General features: G+C 39.7%; 1 protein-coding gene across 3 annotated transcripts in view; it reads right to left on the bottom strand.

Annotated features, from left to right (window-relative positions):
- mettl4 (methyltransferase like 4) overlaps positions 1 to 22161 on the bottom strand; it is a 74413-nt gene that overhangs the window by 49143 nt on the left and 3109 nt on the right. For all 3 annotated transcript variants that reach the window (XR_004223152.1, XR_004223153.1, XM_012965327.3), the window contains exons 2-4: positions 13185 to 13420; positions 11216 to 11278; positions 4845 to 5214 (exon numbers count right to left, since the gene is read on the bottom strand). Coding sequence is in view for 1 of the 3 variants with exons in the window: in XM_012965327.3 (XP_012820781.2) it covers positions 4845 to 5214; positions 11216 to 11278; positions 13185 to 13418 (667 nt within the window). In the remaining 2 variants the exon portion in view is untranslated. The remainder of the gene's footprint in view (positions 1 to 4844; positions 5215 to 11215; positions 11279 to 13184; positions 13421 to 22161) is intronic.

Below are 22161 nucleotides of genomic sequence, written 5' to 3'. Positions count from 1 at the left end.
AGCGCCCCCCATTTTCTAAACGCTACTCCTCCTACAGTTTTAGGGGTACAACACCCAAACTCCCCACACATCTTCGCCCCATTAGCGGAGCAGGTTGCTTGTGCTTTTCTAAGCGATTGCGCCCCCCATCTTTTTGTGGCGCCGCTCCAAACCCCCCAATTTTCCCATTGACTTTGAAAGGGAAGATTTTCAAACTGCTGCCACACTTACAGCTTTGAAGCTGCACCCCCCAAACTTGAATAACATAATAATGGGGTCACCCTGAATGAAACAGCAACATTTGTTGCATGACCCAAAGTGGGAGGGGCCAACAACAGCCAATCAAATTTCACCTGTTGACTTTTATTGGTTTGATGCCAGAGTTCCCAAACTTTGCACAGTCAGTCACTGGGTGACTACGCATTCAAGTTTTTTGTTTTTTAAAAACCGCAAAGTGGGAGGGGCCAACAACAGCCAATCAAATTTTACCCATTGACTTTTATGGGAAAATTTAAACCACTGCCAATCTTACAGCTTTGAGACTACACTCCCCAAACTTGAATCACATAGTCATGGGGTCAGCCTGACCCTGTTTTCAGTGGGGAAATTTTAACTGCTGCCATTCTCACAAGTTTAATGTCAGGGTCCCCAAACTTTGCACAGTTTGTCACTGGGTGAGTATGTTCCAAGTTTAGAAAAGTGGGCGAGGCCAACAACAACCAATCAGATTTCACCTATAGACTTCATATGTTTAAATTTAAACTGCTGCCATTTTTTAAATATTAATACTAAGGTCTCCAAACTTTGCAGAGCTAGTAACCTGGTAACTGCAGTTCAGACTTAGAAAAAGTGGGTGGAGCCACCAACAGCCAATCAGATTTTAACTATTGATTTTCAATGGGGAAATTCAACCTGCTGCCATTCTCACAGTATTAACACCAGGGTCACTAGGGGACTGCATTTTTAGGTTTTAAAAAGTGGGTGGAGCCACCAACAGCCAATCAGACTTCACCTATTGAATTTTTTTTGTTTAAATTTAAAATTCTGCTCACACTATTTATGTCAGGGTTCGCAAACTTTGCACAGTCAGTGACTGGATGACTACATTATTCAGGGTTAGAACAAGTGGGAGGAGACACCAACATCAAATCCATTTCCACCCATTAGATTTCATTGGTTTATATTCAAACTGTTGCCATTATTTAAATATTAATTCCAGGGTTGTTAAAGTTTCCAGAGTTAGTCACTGGGTATTTGCCATTTTTAAGTTAGAAAAAAAGTGGGCGGAGCCAATAACATTTCATCTATTTACTATGGTAATGGTACAATGGGGAAGTGTAAAATGCTGTCAGTCTCACAATTTTTATGCCTGAGTCCCCAAAATTTGCAAAGTTGGTCACTGGGGTACTGTAGTTCAAAAATAGGAAAAGTGGGTTGGGCCACTAACAGCCAATCAGATTTCATCCATTGAATTTTATTGGTTTAAATTTAAAATGCTGCAATTCTCACACTATTTATGCCAGGGTGCCCACTGTTTGTCACTGGGTGACTTCAACTCAAGGTTAGAAAAAGTGGGCACACCTGCCAACCACCAATCACAATTCACCTATTGACTTTTATTAGTTTAAATTTAAACTGCTGCCGTTCTTTAACTATTAATCCTATGGTCCCTAAACTTTGCAGAGTTAGTCACTAGGTAACTGCAGTTTCAGGTTAGAAAAAAGGGGTGGAGCCACCAACCACCAATCACTGTTGTCACTTGTTGACTTTCGGTGGGGAAATTTAAGTTGCTGCCATTCAGACACTATTAAAACCAGGGTCCCTAAACTTTGCACAGTGGTTTTTACTATATAACTGTGGTCCATGGTCAGAGAAAGTGGGCAGAGCCCATTCAGTGACTTCATATTTTTCAACCCAACATGAAGTTTGTTCTCAAACTTCCCTTTCTAGTTTTGAAAGTGAAATGTTATCCCATTCTTGTTTGATATAGGATTTCTTTGTGTCTTTTTTTGTCATATTTTAAGCTTTATAACAAGTTAAATGTTTTCAGTGTATGACAGGTCTGGATTGCAGGCAGGCCAGTTTAACACCCTTTTGCTTCTGTTGTAATACATGCAGAATGCCCTGAAAAAGACATTGTCTGGATGGCAGCATACGCTGCTCCAAAACCTGTATATATCATTTAACATTAATGGTGTTTTTCCAGATGTGCAAGCTACACATGCCATGTGCACTAATGCACTCTCATACCATCTCAGATGCTGGCTTTTGTACTGTGCACTGAATTAAGCCAGATGGTCCTTTTCCTCTTTAGCCAAGATGACGTGGCATTCATGATTTCCAAAAAGAATTTAAAATTGTGATTTGTCCAGGACCACAGGACAATTTTCTGCTTTGTCTCAGTTCATTATAGATGAGCTTGGGCCCAGAGAAGACAGCAGTGTTTTTAGATCATGTTTTAGACGCTTTTTGTTTTGCATATCTTAACTTGCATTTGTGGATGCAACTGTAGGAACCCAATGGGTTAATATGCCCCTATGGCTTTAAACCCTACCATTTCCTTCTTATTCCTTGTTACTGGGCAAAGACCGAAGTATCTAGTTTGATATTATGCATTATTGTATAATAGGTAGACCACTCCCTTTGCACTCTAATATAGTGCTTAGCAAAGGGGTGGATATTCCTCTTTGGCTGCATCTGTTGACTCAGGTGGAAGTTCCACTGAGCCTGGGATCAACAGGGCCCCAGTAATCCATCTACCCTAGAGAACCATCTAAACTCTAGTGAAGTCGGGGAACTGGGACCCCATGAATGAGGATTAGCAAGGGCAGGATAACATCTTTCATAACACTTTCTAGGAAAGCGAGATAGTTTAGTTATAAAAGAGCAGTTTCTGGCTGCACCCAGGATAGATTAGCTGGAAGTATTCTCCTCTACAGGCACTGTTGCCTTAGTGTAGGGCCGCAGTTAAGACACAGGTGTCAGGTCAGTTCTTATCCCTGAACCGCCGTCGGTTGTCTGGGATCCGTGACCACTAAGGTACGCATCCTAAGGATACAAGATACTTATCCACACTACTCTCCACAGTGGTGCCATGCTGTTTGGCTGCCTTTACCCTGCCCACACTCTGCTCCTCCATTTTATCCCACAAGGTAGATGGGATAAAATGGAGGACACCATACCTTTCTACCTTCTGTGCCTTTACCTGCTTAATCCATCCTGTGAGTATTGCATAACCCTGTAGTTTATTTGTCTGGGACAATTTTGTTTTACAGCAAAAGAACCTTCTGGCGTCCATTCTTTCAATTACTTTGCACTCAGCCTAAGTGAGTTGTACTTTCACTACATCCCCTTGATCTTCCCACATAGTGAAAGCCCATATTGTGTGTTAGAGTCCTATGTACACCATGCTCTAAAGCCTATCTAGCTGGTGTTGCCTGTTTCCACAGCCAAATAGGGCTTACACAACGATGAACTGTTTTTTGCAGACACTGGATTTGGGAGGGCCTGAAAATAATCCTCATCCAATACTGGCTTCTGGTCGTGTCCCTTTATCCTTAAATTGTGGCAATATTTGCCCAGGCAGTCATTTGCAGTGTTGAAAACAACTCCATCTTTACTTCTACATAAACCATATATACCAACATCAATACTAACTGTAGATTTTAGTATCACAATAGCCTTGGATACTATGCTTGTTCAAGAAAGCATCCATGCCCCTCTTACCCCCTAATAAGCAGAAAATAACTGCTAAGAAATAATACAAATATCCAGATTAATGCACTTGTGTACAGGAAATTTAAGCACACTCTTTTTTACTATTCTCTACAATCCAACCAGACTAGACTCTCCAGTCTTCAAGATCACTTTTTAGACAACCGTTTTATCGGAGGTTGGTACTAAGTAATGTGACAATTTAATAGCAGACATCTCAACAACTATCTCTTATTAGACTTGGAAGCATGATCTTCCATCATTGTTCACTGAAGAATAATACAAATGTACAAAAACAGCACCTTAACACTTCATAATTCAAGTTATGGTTCAAAAACCTCACATTTTTGGTATTTATTAAGTGCAAAAACTATTAAAACTTGAATTTAAAAATTCAGCAGATAAAAGCTTGTGTGTTTATGTAGAAGTCAATGGCAGTTGTCAGAGTCATATTTTTAATTCAAGGTTTTCCAGTTTTTCGTGTTCTTTTCGAGTATGTAAACTGGAAAATTCCGGTTCCAGTTTTGAACCAGCCGGTCCAGTTTTTAAGTGTGCTGTCCACTTTTTAAGGCCCAAAACCAGACAAAACTCTGCATACTGTACAGCAAGTCACTGCCAGATATGTCATAGCCCCACCCTCTTAGGTCACAGATCCAATAGGTTGCAACCCTATCCTCAAGTGAAGCAAGTCATTGCAATATATTTGGCTACCTGTGTAACTGCTCTGCTTTCTACTACATCTCACGTTACTTATGACACTTGTAAGACCACAATGGAATTTTGTATTCTATCACTTTGAAACGAATGCTGTACCTTTAACAACTTCCTATCTCCTACTTTTTCTCCTCCCACAAAACCCAATTCTACATCCAAGCATAAAACTAGTATCTTTATACAAAATTACTTTAAAACGAGTACAGATTTAAACATAATTTAACATGACAGATCAAGATCCACAGTTGGTATAATGTTGCAAAAGACAAATGCAACATAAAATCTATGTTGTTTAAGGCATTTAATATTTTGCCCAATAATTTAATCTAATTTCTTTTTTTTTTTGTTATTCTCTCCTGCCATCTGCTGGGGTGCAAGTAAATTTGAAATAGCATTAAAGAAAATGTAAAAGATGTCATCAATGAAAAAATACTTACACTGTAGAAGAGGTTCCATGCAGGAAACATCTGACATAAGAAATGCACTTTTGGGTGGGATAATGTACTTCTCCCCTATAAAATGTATGACTTTTGGACATTCTGATTTGTTTTCAGTAATACAGGATAATACATTTGTTTCTTGAGGTAGATAAAGTCCGCTTTCTAAGACTAGCACAGTATGTTCGCCAAAATTCAACAAAGGCATACTTTTAGCCATATTGCATAATTCTGCCAATTGGCAAGGGTTATTGCACAGTCCGGGTTCAGTTTGAGAATGATTATCATTTACTGAAAGTGCTTGAAGAAATAGTTTTTTAAAGCCTTCTTGAATTAGAGGCTGGGTGCCTTCTAAAATGAAATCAGTTATCTGTAGGAAAAAAAAAAAAGACACATGAGAATATTTTTCATGCAGTACTTGTTACAGTGGTCAATAACTGCTAATATAAAACCTTTATCATATGAAATGCTGAAACATGAAGCCTCTTTTATTTTTGTGAAGTTTAGAAGAGGTAACAGCTGGAACTGTCTGGGCCCTTTGGTTCACACAGAAAATTTTCTGGCATTACAGGAACACCATAAGATTAAGTAGTTTAAAGTAGAAAACTGTGAAGAAGTATAAAAATGGTATGAAGATCTCTAGAAAAAAGTTTTCATACAAGAGCAGGTATAGCAGGCAGGGCAAGGAAGGAGTAATGAGTAGACAAAAATGAACAAGTAATGGACAAAAATTTGTATGGCAAGTCAGAAAACCTCCACAAAATAAAGGACAACAGGCTGGGCAAGTGAAGATACAGAGACTATAACAGATACCTTGAACAGCTAGATGGTGTCATGCTTGGCAAGGGGCCATAAAGGGCTTAAAGGAGAAGGAAAGGCTAGTAAAGAGTTAATCTCAAAATGCAGGCATACCTTCAGTTGTCTCAATAGTGCCCTTAAGTCTCCCCATATTTCTCCCGTTCAGAGGATCAGAAGCCAAATAGTAAGGAAAAACGCTGAGCTGGGTAAAGAAGATTCCCATAATGCATCGCTCATCCCCAGACTCGGCGACTTAGAACTGTAGGCGGCGCATGCGCAGAAACAGGAGGCTCCCCCTAGCGTCTGCAGAGGCAGACACAGGTGCTGGTAGGGGGGAGAGGCAAAGGGGACGCGAGCGGCGGTGCTGGTAGGGGGGAGAGGCAAGGGGGACATGCGGCGGTGCTGGTAGGGGGGAGAGGCAAAGGGGACACGAGCAGCGGTGCTGGTAGGGGGGAGAGGCAAAGGGGACAAGCGGCGGTGCTGGTAGGGGGGAAAGGCAAGGGGGACACGAGCGGCGGTGCTGGTAGGGGGGAGAGGCAAGGAGGATGCAGCTCCAGACAGTTGCTGAGGAGAGAGGCACAGTGAACGTAGGCCGCCGGGGGGGGCATCCCATGTTAAAGATGGCGGCCGTTCACTGAAACAAGTATGTAGAATGTAGCAGTGTATCTCTGTAATTCTTTCATTAGGCAAACTAGAAATATAGCATTTTTACACAGCAATAGTAGTACTATTTAATAGTGTGGTTAATAGATTTTGATTGTCCTTCTCCTTTAACACACGTAGGGGTCAATTCACTAAAGGTCAATAAAACAAGCGCTATTTACAGCATGCGTTAAAAATGTTATCACTTCTTATTTTTGCGACTTAACGCTCGATTCACTAAAAGGACAGGCGTCCTAATTAAGACGCAATGTTCTTTGCGTTATTTAACTCGCGATGAACGTTTTTCTTGCGTTATTTCCCGCCGCATGCATTATTTCCTGGTGCGCGCGATATATTTCGCCGCGTGCAATATTAGCGCATGATTTTACACATGTAACCATTACTTTCAGAAAACTACTGTTCTGAAAATGACCATTTCCCTGAAAACTGGAGGCTGCATCACTCTGGGGCCAACACAGACTTGAAAAACTCCGACTGCAAAGTCCATATTGTGTTGCCACAAGCTCACGAACCACAATTTTCTTTAAGTACCCCAAGTAGGTGTTAATATTCGCACAGACTAATGCAATATTTAGCGCGTTTAATGCTTCAAATGTGTTTGTGAATCATGCGCTAGTATTATTTCTATTCGCTAATTAAGGCAATGCGAGGTAAATAACGGTTTTTTTTGCATGCACTACGCGTCTTAACGCATGCAAACTGACTGATGAATTGGGACTTAATTATTGCATGCTTTTTAATGCAAAAAAGCATGTGATAAGCGTTATCGACCTTTAGTGAATCGCCCCCATAGTGCGACATAATACACTTAACCAGCTAGATCTACTGTTTCAGCATCTTTGTTTCCTAATATTGCTGAAGTCCTGGCGTGTTGGTTGCCTCTATAAAAATGGTAGCCACAACTTGTGTACAGTTCATGAAAATACAAATGCTTAATAGCATGCTTTTTGCCCAATGCCCTTAATCTAAATGGATCACCCATGGACTATCCCTCCTTTATTCTATATTTTAGATCTTAGTTTCATATACTATACAGTATAAAAATGCACATGTATAAAATGGAAAGGCCGACAGACATAAAGATAAATAGACAGAGGCTAAATTTATTCTTCCCTTTAAATGATTCCCTTCCACATATTCATTTTTCAGGCTAGGCATCTTCAAGAAATTTCTTTGTAAAAGCAACAGCCATTATACCCTCTAAATTATGTATGTGTGAACAGAACCCATCTACAAAATATTCAGTATTTCAGTCAATGAAAAATTCAGCAACATATATTATTTACACAGGCCTTGTTTGTTGAGTTTTATTACATCAAGAAGAGCTTTTTAACCATAGCTAAGGCTAAACCCTAATTAGCACATAATTCCTTTGGGGTGTAATCTATAAGGTGTTGATAATTACAGATCACACTACATTATCATGAGTAACATTTATTAATATGGATTCAACTTGTTCCACAGTGAACATTAACAGGATAAGATATAAAGCATACACAACACAAGGACTTACATATTTGACTGTACGCAACTACGCTCTCTAATTTATTTAAGTAAGCATGATCTAAAATATTTTTGTGTATACTTTTGAAAAGCTGTGAGTGCAGAATGTTGAGTAGGTCTATGAATGTAATGGTGTGCACATATAAAATGTGCTGCAGTCTATAACTTGTCAGTGCTGCTGTAATAATTTCTGTATGTGCAAAAGTCAATAGCTTACACATTGGTTTACAAAAGAGCAAGCACTCCTGTGACCACCTGATATATTTCAAACAAATTAAGTTAAAAAACAAAGTAGCCTGATGAGTTTTGTGTCTAAGAATACATAATCATGATTATGTGTCAGATTTGTTTTTTAGCTTTGTTTTTTAATCATGAAAGAAATAACTTCTTAAAGTGCTGGCTCTTTTCTTGACTTGGTTCAATTCCATCTCTAGCTACAGGTTTGGGGTGATGCACCTAAGCCACCCCATCTGAACCGGTGACTTTATTTTTTCTGCTAAATGTAAATCAGCTGTTCACCCAAATAAACAGGACCTAAGGTGTACAAGCGGGACATGGGCTTTACCCAGCGACCCAAGTCACTTCTAGGGGAAGATTTTTTTTATAAGAGCTCACCACAAAAAAACTCACCCACTTTCTATTCATTCCTATGGGATTTTAAGAAGTGTATTTATGAAATGGTAAACTCTAACATTGACCCATTGATAATTACACTGCTAAAAATGAATTCAACAAATCTGAATGCAAATATATGGCATCTAAAACCTGTTGAAATTATGTAGAAGGAAATGGCAGATGTCCCTTTTACAACTAGAAAATCCTATTTTGCTTCGTGGTTTTAGAGGTTTTTGTACACTGGCTTTTGTGCGACAATACGAAAAAGTCTCAGCTTTTGTGTGACAATATGAAAAAGTTGCTTTTTTGTTTGTTTTTTTAACGAGTCTTCTCTTGTTTATGCTTTTTTAATTTGGATCTTTTCATAAATAACTGACATTCATGGAAATGACTTTAGTCATGGTTTAAAAACTATAAAACCATAAAAATCTGAATGAGAATAAATGCCCTACTTAGAGTTGCAAATCCAGTATCCTCAGTATTCACATCCCTTTAAATCCAGGTCCAAAAGGTAAAGGAAGGTTGGTGGGAAGATGCAGCCTGCTCGCAAATCTGGCAAAATCCCAGCTTTAGAGGGATTTCTACATGCCTTATAGCAGGGCTAAACATATGAATATGTGGTATCACAATACTTTAAAGACGTTCTTATTTATTATATTTATGTTGCTTTTGCATGCCAAAACATGTAGGAGATAAAAGGCTTTACAATTGTTTTGGTTTGTATTCAACTACAAATTTAACCAGTTTGAATTCTCTAGGTTATTTGGCTCCTACTAAAACTGACCATTATTTGCAGTGTTGTTTGTGTTTGACTTTATGAATAATTGCATCTTGTTCATACAGTGGCTTGCAAAAGTATTCGGCCCCCTTGAACTTTTCCACATTTTGTCACATTGCAGCCACAAACATGAATCAATTTTATTGGAATTCCACGTGTCAGACCAGTACAAAGTGGTGTACACGTGAGAAGTGGAAGGAAAATCATACATGATTCCAAACATTTTTTACAAATAAATAACTGCAAAGTGGGGTGTGCATAATTATTCAGCCCCCTGAATCAATACTTTGTAGAACCACCTTTTGCTGCAATTACAGCTGCCAGTCTTTTAGGGTATGTCTCTACCAGCTTTGCACATCTAGAGACTAAAATCCTTGCCCATTCTTCTTTGCAAAACAGCTCCAGCTCAGTCAGATTAGATGGACAGCGTTTGTGAACAGCAGTTTTCAGATCTTGCCACATATTCTCGATTGGATTTAGATCTGGACTTTGACTAGGCCATTCTAACACATGGATATGATTTGTTTTAAACCATTCCATTGTTGCCCTGACTTTATGTTTAGGGTTGTTGTCCTGCTGGAAGGTGAACCTCCGCCCCAGTCTCAAGTCTTTTGCAGACTCCAAGAGGTTTTCTTCCAGGATTGCCCTGTATTTGGTTCCATCCATCTTCCCATCAACTCTGACCAGCTTCCCTGTTCCTGCTGAAGAGAAGCACCCCCAGAGCATGATGCTGCTACCACCATATTTGACAGTGGGGATGGTGTGTTCAGAGTGATGTGCAGTGTTAGTTTTCCGCCACACATAGCATTTTGCATTTTGGCCAAAAAGTTCCATTTTGGTCTCATCTGACCAGAGTACCTTCTTCCACATGTTTGCTGTGTCCCCCACATGGCTTGTGGCAAACTGCAAACGGGACTTCTTATGGTTTTCTGTTAACAATGGCTTTCTTCTTGCCAATCTTCCATAAAGGCCAACTTTGTGCAGTGCACGACTAATAGTTGTCCTATGGACAGATTCCCCACCTGAGCTGTAGATCTCTGCAGCTCGTCCAGAGTCACCATGGGCCTCTTGGCTGCATTTCTGATCAGCGCTCTCCTTGTTCGGCCTGTGAGTTTAGGGGGACGGCCTTGTCTTGGTAGGTTTACAGTTGTGCCATACTCCTTCCATTTCTGAATGATCGCTTGAACAGTGCTCCGTGGGATGTTCAAGGCTTTGGAAATCTTTTTGTAGCCTAAGCCTGCTTTAAATTTCTCAATAACTTTATCCCTGACCTGTCTGGTGTGTTCTTTGGACTTCATGGTGTTGTTGCTCCCAATTTTCTCTTAGACAACCTCTGAGGCCGTCACAGAGCAGCTGTATTTGTACTGACATTAGATTACACACAGGTGCACTCTATTTAGACATTAGCACTCATCAGGCAATGTCTATGGGCAACTGACTGCACTCAGACCAAAGGGGGCTTAATAATTACGCACACCCCACTTTGCAGTTATTTATTTGTAAAAAATGTTTGGAATCATGTATGATTTCCGTTCCACTTCTCACCACTTTGTATTGGTCTTTCACGTGGAATTCCAATAAAATTGATTCATGTTTGTGGCTGTAATGTGACAAAATGTGAAAAAGTTCAAGGGGGCCGAATACTTTTGCAAGCCACTGTATATTTTGAACATAACATTGTGCTTGAATTGTTATGACAAAGCAACAAAATAATGTACAGTGCTCCTTTTAGGGAAAAAAAGTCAAAGGGAATAAAAGTGAAGCATTGGGCAGCATTGGGCAGCAATGTTTCTTACCTTTCCCTGGAACACCTAAGCATACCTGTGCGGTAGAGTAAAAGTTTCAGATATTTCTCTACTGCACATGTGTCTATGAGTCTATGCTAGGGTTGTTTGGGAAAGGTAAGAAACATGGTGGAGCTGTACTACTTTTTTCAAGGAGCACTGACTTGGTGAATACATTTTGAGGTACAAACCTATTGCCCCCCAGGAAATTCAGGTTTTCTTGTCAGTACCTTTTTGTGATAATCCATTGCATCCAGTTCCCCTTGATTAAAGGCACATGATCTTTTACGTTTCTGAAAGAAATCAAATTTATAAAACTGTTTACAATAATTATACATTATTTGAATAATAAATATTAATACTAAGGTCCCCAAACTTTGCAGAGCTAGTCACCAGGTAACTGCAGTTCAGAGTTAGAAAAAGTGGGTGGAGCCACCAACAGCCAATCAGATTTTAACTATTGATTTTCAATGGGGAAATTCAACCTGATGCCATTCTCACAGCATTAACACCAGGGTCAGTGGCAGTGGTTCAGTAATGGTGTGGGGTGGCATTTCTTTGGGGGCCGCACAGCCCTCCATGTGCTCGCCAGAGGTAGCCTGACTGCCATTAGGTTTCGAGATGAGATCCTCAGACCCCTTGTGAGACCATATGCTGGTGCGGTAGGCCCTGGGTTCCTCCTACTGCAAGACAATGCCAGACCTCATGTGGCTGGAGTGTGTCAGAAGTTCCTGCAAGACGAAGGCATTGATGCTATGGACTGGCCCCCCCATTCCCCAGACCTGAATTCAACTGAGCACATCTGGGACAGCATGTCTCGCTCCATCCACCAACGCCACGTTGCACCACAGACTGTCCAGGAGTAGGTGGATGCTTTAGTCCAGGTCTGGGAGGAGATCCCTCAGGAGACCATCCGCCACCTCATCAGGAGCATGCCCAGGCATTGTAGGGAGGTCATACAGGCTGGTGGGGGCCACACACACTACTGAGCCTCATTTTGACTTGTTTTAGGACATTGCATCAAAGTTGGATCAGCCTGTAGTGTTTTTTTTCCACTTTAATTTTGAGTGTGACTCCAAATCCAGACATCCATGGCTTGATAAATTTGATTTCCATTGATAATTTTTGTGTGAACATTCAACTATGTAAAGAACAAAGTATTTAATAAGAATATTTCATTCATTCATATCTAGGATGTCTTATTTTTGTGTTCCCTTTATTTTTTTGAGAAATGTATTTTGGTTTAAATATAAAATGCTGCCTTTCTCACACTATTTATGTCAGGGTTCCCAAACTTTGCACAGTCAGTCACTGGCTGACTACATATTCAGGGTTAGAACAAGTGGGCGGAGTCACCAACAGCCAACCCATTTCCACCCATTAAATTTCGTTGGTTTATATTTAAACTGATGCCATTATTAAAGTATTAATTCCAGTGTTAAAGTTTCCAAAGTTAGTCACTGGGTATTTGCCGTTCAAAGTTAGAAAAAGGTGGGCGGAGCCACCAACAGCCAATCACAATTTGCCTATTGACTTTTATTGCTGCTGCCGTTCTTAACTACTAATCCAAGGGTCCCTAAAGTCACTGGATAACTGCAGTTTCATATTAGAAAAAGTGGTTGGAGCAACCAACCAACAATCAGATTTCACTTGTTGACTTTCAGTGAGGAAATTTAAATTGCTGCCATTCAGACACTATTAAAACCAGGGTCCCCAAACTTTGCACAGTGGTTTTTACTATATAACTGTGGTCCAAGGTTAGAAAAAGTGGGCAGAGCCAACAACAGATTACATTTCATTCAGTGACTTCACGTTTTTCAACCCAACATGAAGTTTGTAATAAACTTCCCTTTCTGTTTTACAAATTATTGTCCTATTACAAATGAACATAGAATCATGCAAATATGAATAATTATGTATTTTTTACAGTGTACCAATGGCACATCAGTAGTTGTGCTATGTATTTCACATATGGAACAGTCTATTTTGCTGGTTCCTAGGGATAATTACATTGATTTTAGAATAAGCAAATGGGGTTTCCAATTCTATGACCTATAGAAGTGTATATCAAACAATTGTTCATTTCTGCACTCATACAACCCAGTAGAGCCAAGTGTGCATGACAACAGGACAGAAAGAAAGACACATATAGTAAAAATAAAGTAAGCAAAGAATAAAGTAAGGCAAACAATAAGGTACCTTTTTCTGGTTAGTGGCAGTTGGGTTTGTTTCTGGGCAGACAGTTGGAAGTGACACTGGGGTCGACTGCTTTGGAATATGAGGTCTGAGGATCAGAAACAGGTCCCCTCTGATTCCATATTGATTCTTTTTATGGTCTGCATCTTGACATGAAGTGGAGTGTTGATACCATTTTCTAAACAGTGAAAGCTCATCTACCAGCCATCCAGCAGAACTCTCACAGACCACTGTCATGACTGTAAATTAAAAGACAGTAAGGTAAGATTTAAAGGACAAGGAAAGACTACTTGATTTCATACTATATGATAGAGGCCCCTTGTGTCTACCTGATCGCTAATGTTTTTTTAAAACAATACCACTTCTGTCTCTTGTAGTGCAGTCTTAAAGTTATCACTAATCCCCCATAGTCGCAGCCATCATTTAATTTTGAATGATGTCATCAACATGGCACCTGTAAACGAAATGAGTATGTGCCGAATTTGTGTCCTCCCTGGATGCCAGTAACGACTGGCTCAAGGCAGGACTTAGTAATAAGGACTTGCTGGTGTTTCTTTCTTCTTAGCTTAGTTTGTCACCATGGCAACCATAGTAGGCTGCTGCCATTGTTGTACACTTAGGGGCATATATATCATGCTGTGTAAAAAACGCCAAGAAAATTCTCCACACATCGCCAGGCTTCGCCGTGTAAAAACGGCATCAAATCGGTGTATTTTTTTTACACATTTTTTCTTCCACCCGAACTTATGGAAAATAACGGCATAATATCCGGCGTTCAGACAGCGATCTTTTCCATTTATTTTACACAGCTTTTTACTCCGTTTTTCCGGCAAATTAGTTTTACACAGCATAACTAAATACGCCCTTGAAAGTGGGGAGGTTTTAGCAGGGTTAATTGCTCGCTTTTCTGAAGTAGTAGGCATAGTCCTGAAGTTTTGTAATGCACATGCATATGTTGCCTGTTTCTTTACTATTATCCAAAAATCTCCAAATTACAGGCCATCTTCCATACAATCTGTTAAAGGAGACATATCCTATAAAAAAATAACAATGTACCAATGAATTATACTCCTCCTATACTTCGCCCAAAACCCCACTAGCCCCGCCCATCTGTGCCACTTCCTGTTGGCTGAATTCTCTGGATGAGCTGGGGAGCCGGCGGCCCTCCGTACCCTGCACTGTGGGATAGGAACCAATCAGCAGCTAGGCTGACCTGATAGGGAACTGAAGCCTGCTGTGCTTGTTTGGGTGCAGGGCTGTGATTGGCTCACCCCCTCCTACTGTGCTTCTGGCAGGGACCGTTAGGACACGCCCACTCTCCATTTCACACTGGACAGAGAAGTGATAGGATCTATAGGGAGCTCCAATAAAGGGGCCATTGTTACAGATAGGGTTAATTTTTAGCCCAAAGGGAAACCAGCACCGGATATTATTCATAATTGCCTACAAAATAAGCGTTTTTCCCCATTTATCCAATATGTCTCCTTTAATGTTTAAAATGATTTCCTTTTTCCTTACGATAATAAAACAGCACCTTGTACTTGATGGCAAATCAGTCCTTTTGGGTTTATTTTTTTCTAGGCTTAAGATATTGTGATCCGTCTTATGGAAAGTCCCTTTATACAGAAAACCCCAGGACCCAAGCAGTGTAGATAGCAGACCCAAAGATAGATTTAGGGTGATAGCAAGTGGTAATACTGTGCTCCCTATCTGTAGTTTCTACTGTACAATTAGTGCATACAACTCACTGTGGTAGATAATATCCAGAAAAAGCGGAGCACCACGTGGTGAAAAATAAAATCAGTCTTTATTTATTCACATTAAAACGGCACATGTACAGCATAAGGACTTACACTTAATGCGTTTCGTGACCTCACGTCACTTCATCAGAAGCTTAACCAGTACCTGTATGGGAGGAATTATTTATACCCAAACCAGCACTCTAAACAGTGCCAGATGAAATTATCCGGTGTAGTTAACCCTTACCCCCCTAAACATATATAAAATAAGAAAAACCACAAAAACACATAAAATCAAATAGCAACAAACCCCAGCCAAGGTATATATCTATACATATGTATCACTAGTATCAGACAGAGGGAGAATAAAAATCTCAACACAAAACGGGAAGAAAAAAATACTACTACTTTTGTTTTTTGTTTTCTTCCTGTTTTGTGTTGAGATTTTTATCCAATTCAAGATCTGAAACCAGGGAAAATGTATTATCCCTGTTCCAGAGACTGATATCATAAAGGTTATCTTATCATTTATATCGAAAATGTCACCTTTACTAACCAATTAGGGCTCAATTTTGAATGCACCTGAGCTCAGATGGAAGCAAGCCTGTGCACAAATTACCAATACTCACTAAAGGTATTTGCACCAAAACACACTCTTTATACTCCCTCATTTGATTGTTATGAAAACAGTGCAAAAGTGTGCACAATGCAACCCTGAAGCTGTCATCACACTTAACGTCAAATGTGGTGAATCTTTGCCAGATACCAAACCAAATCCTGGATTCGGTGCATCCCTAATAATTTGCAATTTCTTTGAATAAAAATACAGTTGATCAGATTAAATTTCTAATTTTATTCAACAGTACTATTTTATTAACAAACCCAGTTGGCAAACCTTTGGTGACTTTATACCAGGTAAAGGTAATATGACTCCAGAATAACTGACCTATATAATTAAAAGTTTGCTTGCCACAGTTAGCTTCATATAGCACCTTTTATCTGTTCTGTCCTACCAGGACATTCACTACAGACTTTGTACCCCCTCTACCCTGACCAACAACAGTCCCTGTTTTTTATATTATTTGTAACAAACAAAGAACTAATTTTTGTGGTGTGGGCAATTTTGAATATACACTGCTCAAAAAAATAAAGGGAACACTTAAACAACACAATGTAACTCCAAGTCAATCACACTTCTGTGAAATCACACTGTCCACTTAGGTAGCAACACTGATTGACAATCAATTTTACATGCTGTTGTGCAAATGGAATAGACAACGGGTGGAAATTATAGGCAATTAGCAAGACATCACCAATAAAGGAGTGGTTCTGCAGGTGGTGACCACAGACCACTTCTCAGTTCCTATGCTTTCTGGCTGATGTTTTGGTCACTTTTGAATGCTGACGGTGCTTTCACTCTAGTGGTAGCATAAGACGGAGTCTACAACCCACACAAATGGCTCAGGTAATGCAGCTCATCAAGGATGGCACATCAATGCGAGCTGTGGCAAGAAGGTTTGCGGTGTCTGTCAGCATAGTGTCCAGAGCATGGAGGCGCTACCAGGAGACAGGCCAGTACATCAGGAGACGTGGAGGAGGCCATAGAAGGGCAACAACCCAGAAGCAGGACCGCTACCTCCACCTTTATGCAAGGAGGAACAGGAGGAGCACTGCCAGAGCACTGCAAAATAACCTCCTGCGGGCCACAAATGTTAATGTGTCTGCTCAAACTGTCAGAAACAGACTCCATGATGGTGGTATGAGGGCCCGAAGTCCACAGGTGGGGGTTGTGCCTGTAACATCCTCCAGCATGACCGGTTTGGCAGTGGGTCAGTAATGGTGTGGTGTGGCATTTCTTTGGGGGGGGGGCACACAGCCCACTATGTGCTCGCCAGAGGTAGCCTGACTGCCATTAGGTACCGAGATGAGATCCTAAGACCCCTTGTGAGATCATATGCTAGTGTGGTTGGCCCTGGGTTCCTCCTAATGCAAGACAATGCTAGACCTCATGTGGCTGGAATGTGTCAGCAGTTCCTGCAAGACGAAGGCACTGATGCTATGGACTGCCTGCTCGTTCCCCAGATCTGAATCCAATTGAGCACTTCTGAGACATCATGTCTCGCTCCATCCACCAACGCCACATTGCACCACAGACTGTCCAGGAGTAGGTGGATGCTTTAGTCCAGGTCTGGGAGGAGATCCCTCAGGAGACCATCCGCCACCTCATCAGGAGCATGCCCAGGCATTGTAGGGAGGTCATACAGGCACATGGAGGCCACAAACACTACTGAGCCTCATTTTGGCTTATTTTAAGGACATTACATTAAAGTTGGATCAGCCTGTAGTGTTTTTTTCCACTTTAATTTTGAGTGTGACTCCAAATCCAGACCTCCATGGGTTGATAAATTTGATTTCCATTGATAATTTTTGTGTGATTTTGTTTTCAGCACATTCAACTATGTAAAGAACAAACAATTTAATAAGAATATTTCATTCATTCATATCTAGGATGTCTTATTTTTGTGTTCCCTTTATTTATATATATATATTTATTTATTTGAGCAGTGTATTCTAGCCTCATATCTATTATTCACTAGCAACGTAAGTTTATATTTGCAATTTTTTACACTGCATCTTTGTTTGCTAATATGTCTTTGATTACCCAGCACATATTTTCTCTTGAACTGGGATTTATCTCCATGTTTATTTACCTTGAGACTTACAGTTTTAATTATAAAAATGCTTAATCTTCATTGTCTAATATTAATTAAAATAACAATCTGTTTCCAAGACCACTTTAGGTTGGCATCATCTTTTCTTTAAGCGTGTTTCCATCAACATGTTTCCATGTTTAATGTTTTCCATTAAAATGTTATTAAAATGATTACTATGAAAATATTTATTTCAACCTACAGATGGGTAAATGAAAAATAAAAAGATTGACAATAATGTAAAATACCAGTGTATAAGCCCCTATAGATCACTGCCATCAATGTGAAAAACCACCTACGCTGCTTCAAATGGAAGCTCCGTTCCTCGAATCTAAAGGGGTGGCCTCTGGTGCGTTGATCGTTTTTATGGGGAAAAAAAGAACACCCCCTATCTGCCTATAATCCTCTCTAATGTACTTGTACAGAGTAATCATGTCCCCTCACAAGTGCCCCTTTTCCAGAGAAAACAACCCCAACCTTGACAGTCTAACCTCATAGCTTAAATCTTCCATCCCCTTTACCAGTTTAGTTGCAGTCTCTGCACTCTCTCCAGCTCATTAATGTAATTATTTAGGACTGGAGCCCAAAACTGCACTGCATACTCAAGGTGAGGCCTTACCAGGAACCTATAAGGAGGCAAAATTATGTTTTCATCCCTTGAGTCAATGCCCTTTTTTATACAAGACAGCACTTTATTTGCTTTAGTGGCCACCAAATGACATTTCCAGGAATCAGACAACTTGTAATCTACAAAAACCCCCAGATCCTTCTCCATTAAGGATCCCACCAACACACTACCATTTAGTAGATAGCTCGCGTTTATAGTATTTCTACCAAAGTGCTTTGCACTTGTCCACATTGAACCTCATTTTCCAGTTTGCTGCCCAGTTTTCCAATTTTGTCAAATCACTCAGTATCCTGCATGGAACTTATAGTTTTGCACAATTTAGTATCATTAGCAAAAATAGAAACAGAACTTTTTATGCCTACCTCCAAATCATTAATAAACAAATTCAAAAGCAAAGGACCAAGGACTGACCCCTGCGGTACTCCACTAACAACACTGGCCCAATTAGAAAATGTTCCATTTACCACCACTCTTTGTAATCTATCCTTCAGCCAGTTCTCTGTCCAATTACAAATAATATGTTCTAGGCCAATATTCCTCAATTTGATCATCTTCTTGTGCCTACGCTTTAGCAGCATGGTGGGTATATACAGCTGAACTAAAAAGACATGGAAATAGAAACATTGTATATCTGCAGCAATTCATAAGGTATTTGCTGCCTTCATATTAGAATAAAATCAGGTACAGTGAATAAAGTTCTTTTTCCTTTTTTATATAACACAGGGTGGCTAACTCCTAAATGACAAGAAAGCTAAAAAGAAAAACCCCACAAGTCTATAATTACTTACAGATCTTTCACTAATACATACATATGTAACTTAACTGGAGGCAATCTTTTACATCTGCCAGGGATTTTATACTACTCTATATCAAAAAACCTTTTATAGATTGCTTCTGTATTTTAAAAATTCATATGTCATCTTCTCTTCTCCCCACAGTGCACTCATGGATGCCGCTCTGAATTTTGTAATACAAAAGTTTGCGCCTTCTGATCATTGACCTTTGTTCCCTCAGTTCTCAAAATAGGATAAAAACAGCCTCATTCAATTACTCGTAAAATGAAGGTCAGGATTGTAATGAATATCTAAAGCAGTGCTTTAAGATCTCATATGGTTTTCACAGTCATCACTGATGATTTACCCATTTTTTACCAAAATGAAAATTAAAGCGGAACTCCGGCTACCAAACCAAAATTTGTTACACAACACAGAAACCCCTAATACACCTATCACAGTAATCTGTTTCTTCAAATAGTATGAATAAATATCATTTTTACATGCTGAAATGCAGTTGCAAAACAGTTCTCTTTCTGCATCATTTGAAATCCTGGCAGGGACTGAGGGACTAAAACATTGATGTTTTAAGTCTCAAAGTACTCAGCCAGATAGCAGGAGAACAGGGGGCTAGGCTTAGGTAACTCTTCCTAACCATATTAAAAATCATGAAAAAGCTGCATATTTTTCAACTGATGCATATTGCAAAGTCGCTTAACATTATGTTTCCTTTTCATAAAGCTTAAGTTGTATTGAATATATCACTTCCATTTGGTTTGGGTACTTACTAGCAATTGAACTTTGCAAGCTTATCAGCATCAGCTGAGGGCTATCCTTGTTTTCTAGGTAGCATCACATGCGATGTTAATCCATACATAGAATGAAAATGTAGTAGATTGTGTAACTCTTTACTATAGATGTTAAAGGAGAAGGAAAGCTAAAAACTAAGAAAAGTCAAACACAGGAAAGAAACACAGGATTTCTTGTCTCTTTTTTTGTAAACATGATGTCCCAGTGTCTGACTTCCTCTCTCGGAAACATCCTTAATTCCAGTGGCCAAAGTCTGCACATTTCTCTTCTCTCTCCTGCTCCCCCCCCCCCCCTTAGGAATATGTGATCTGAGCTATAACGGCTAGAGCTGCAGGCAGGAAGCTACTTAAAATGGCAGCTGCTATCTTAAGCAAATTGAGAAAGCTTCTAAAGCTGTTTACTCAAGTATGGTAATGGTTTCTGCAGAATAAATATATTGTTCTAGGTGGCACTAATGTGGCAAATCTATTGGCAGTAAAATGCCAAAATGACTTTCCTTCTCTTTTAAAAGAAGCAAGCCGACAAGTTTTCAGTTATTATATACAGCAGGTAAATGACATATCAGTCAGTCCCAATGCCGATTTGATTCAAGGTCCTTCATTATGGATACATTAAACACTTAATACATATTAAAACAATAAATATGGATAATACAATAGCTCCTAACATAAGGGCTGCTAAACCTTACACGGACTTCTGACTCTGCTTCCTGAAGAGGTGCAACGCACGGATAGTAATTGGTTGATGCTAAGCTTGTAATGTACAATTCTCTGTAATACTCAATTTTAAGGGGAATGGTAGCATCCCCACCTCAATCTCTTAATGTACTTTTGCTCTGTACAATGCTTAACAATTGTATAATAAACTTTTGTGCCCCCACAAGGATGTGAATTTTTTATGGCCCAGATTAGAAAAAGTACTACTCCATACACATAGTTAATGACCTTTAGGGAAACTGAATTCTAACCTAAAATTGCTAGCTCTCCCATTTACCCAGTACCATGCCCTTGCTGTGCCATTATTGAGCAAATATAGTTTCAATCCAGTCCAACCACAGTGGTTTTTTTTTTTTACTGTTGGAGCTGATCTGCTCATAATGCAGGGTTTTTATAAATACAATCAAACAAACATTTTCTTCCCCCAGTGATTGATGCACAATTTTCCCTTTTGCACAAGGCTTTGTCAAAGGCATAAAATGTGTGATGCAGAGCACACACCCTCTGACTGCATCTTATAATGTCATCATAGCAGGTGGGTCCACACAGGTCAAGCTTGGGCCAGTGTTTAAAAAAAAAAAGGCAGGTTAATTCCCAACCAGCTCATCACAATTGGCAGAACAGTAACTGAACAGTTTAAACAAGGTCTAATAACCCATACAAATATTACTGGTCTTAAAGGAGAAGTAAAGGCTAGTAAAGAGTTAATCTCAAGCTGCAGGCATACCTTCAGTTGTCTCAATAGTGCCCTTAAGTCTCCCCATATTTCTCCTGTTCAGAAGATCAGAAGTCAAACAGGAAGAAAAACTGCTGAGCTGTGTAAAGAAAGTTCCCATAATGCCTCACTCCTGCACAGACACTGGGACCAAGTGAACATGCTCATTTAGTTGGACTATGAGTCAGCTTCCTGCTGATTGGCTCAGATCCACATTCCAAAGGGGGGGAGTGAGCTCTTAGCATTCTTGAGGGAGGGGGGAGCAGGAGAGAGCAGGAAGCTGAAAGCTGCGTGTCTGTGGCAGAGGAAAACAGACACAATTAATCTTTTTACAGAGAAGTCAGTGCAGCATTTCTGTGAGTGCTTATGGCTGTATTTACATAGACCTTTCTGATAAAGCTTACTTAATTTTTACCTTTCCTTCTCCTTTAAAATTTTCTTGAAGGCATAGTATAAACTTAAAAACACCTTTGCACCTACACAATCATTAGGACTTGTGTTGAAATTACATTCTATCCAGTTTTAATTTTAACAAAAACTATTTTAACTTAAACCCCTTTTTATAATTAGGGCAGTTTATTCAGTCCCCCCCCCTCTAAACAACAACTTTTGAGCAGCTCATTTTCAGGGGCTTCTCAGTGGTCTGGTAATTAGTTTTATCAGCTCCTAAATTTTGTGAAATCAGAAAGTAACAGGAAGTACTAATGTAGCTTCATATTCTAGTCTAGTGTTACAAATAACAGAAACCATAGGTATTACTAAATAAAAAACAATAAGCAAAAAGTATGTGCAGCATATGCCGCTCATTAAGCTCATGTTGATAATGGGTGTATGCTGTCCCTTTAATATAAGGTTGTTCTTAGTTAATAGACTTGGACAAACGTTTAT

Source organism: Xenopus tropicalis, chromosome 6, assembly GCF_000004195.4.
Source record: "Xenopus tropicalis strain Nigerian chromosome 6, UCB_Xtro_10.0, whole genome shotgun sequence".
In the NCBI taxonomy this organism is placed as follows: domain Eukaryota; kingdom Metazoa; phylum Chordata; class Amphibia; order Anura; family Pipidae; genus Xenopus; species Xenopus tropicalis.
Note: the sequence above shows the minus strand (reverse complement) of the source record. Positions and strands in the feature narration are given on the sequence as shown.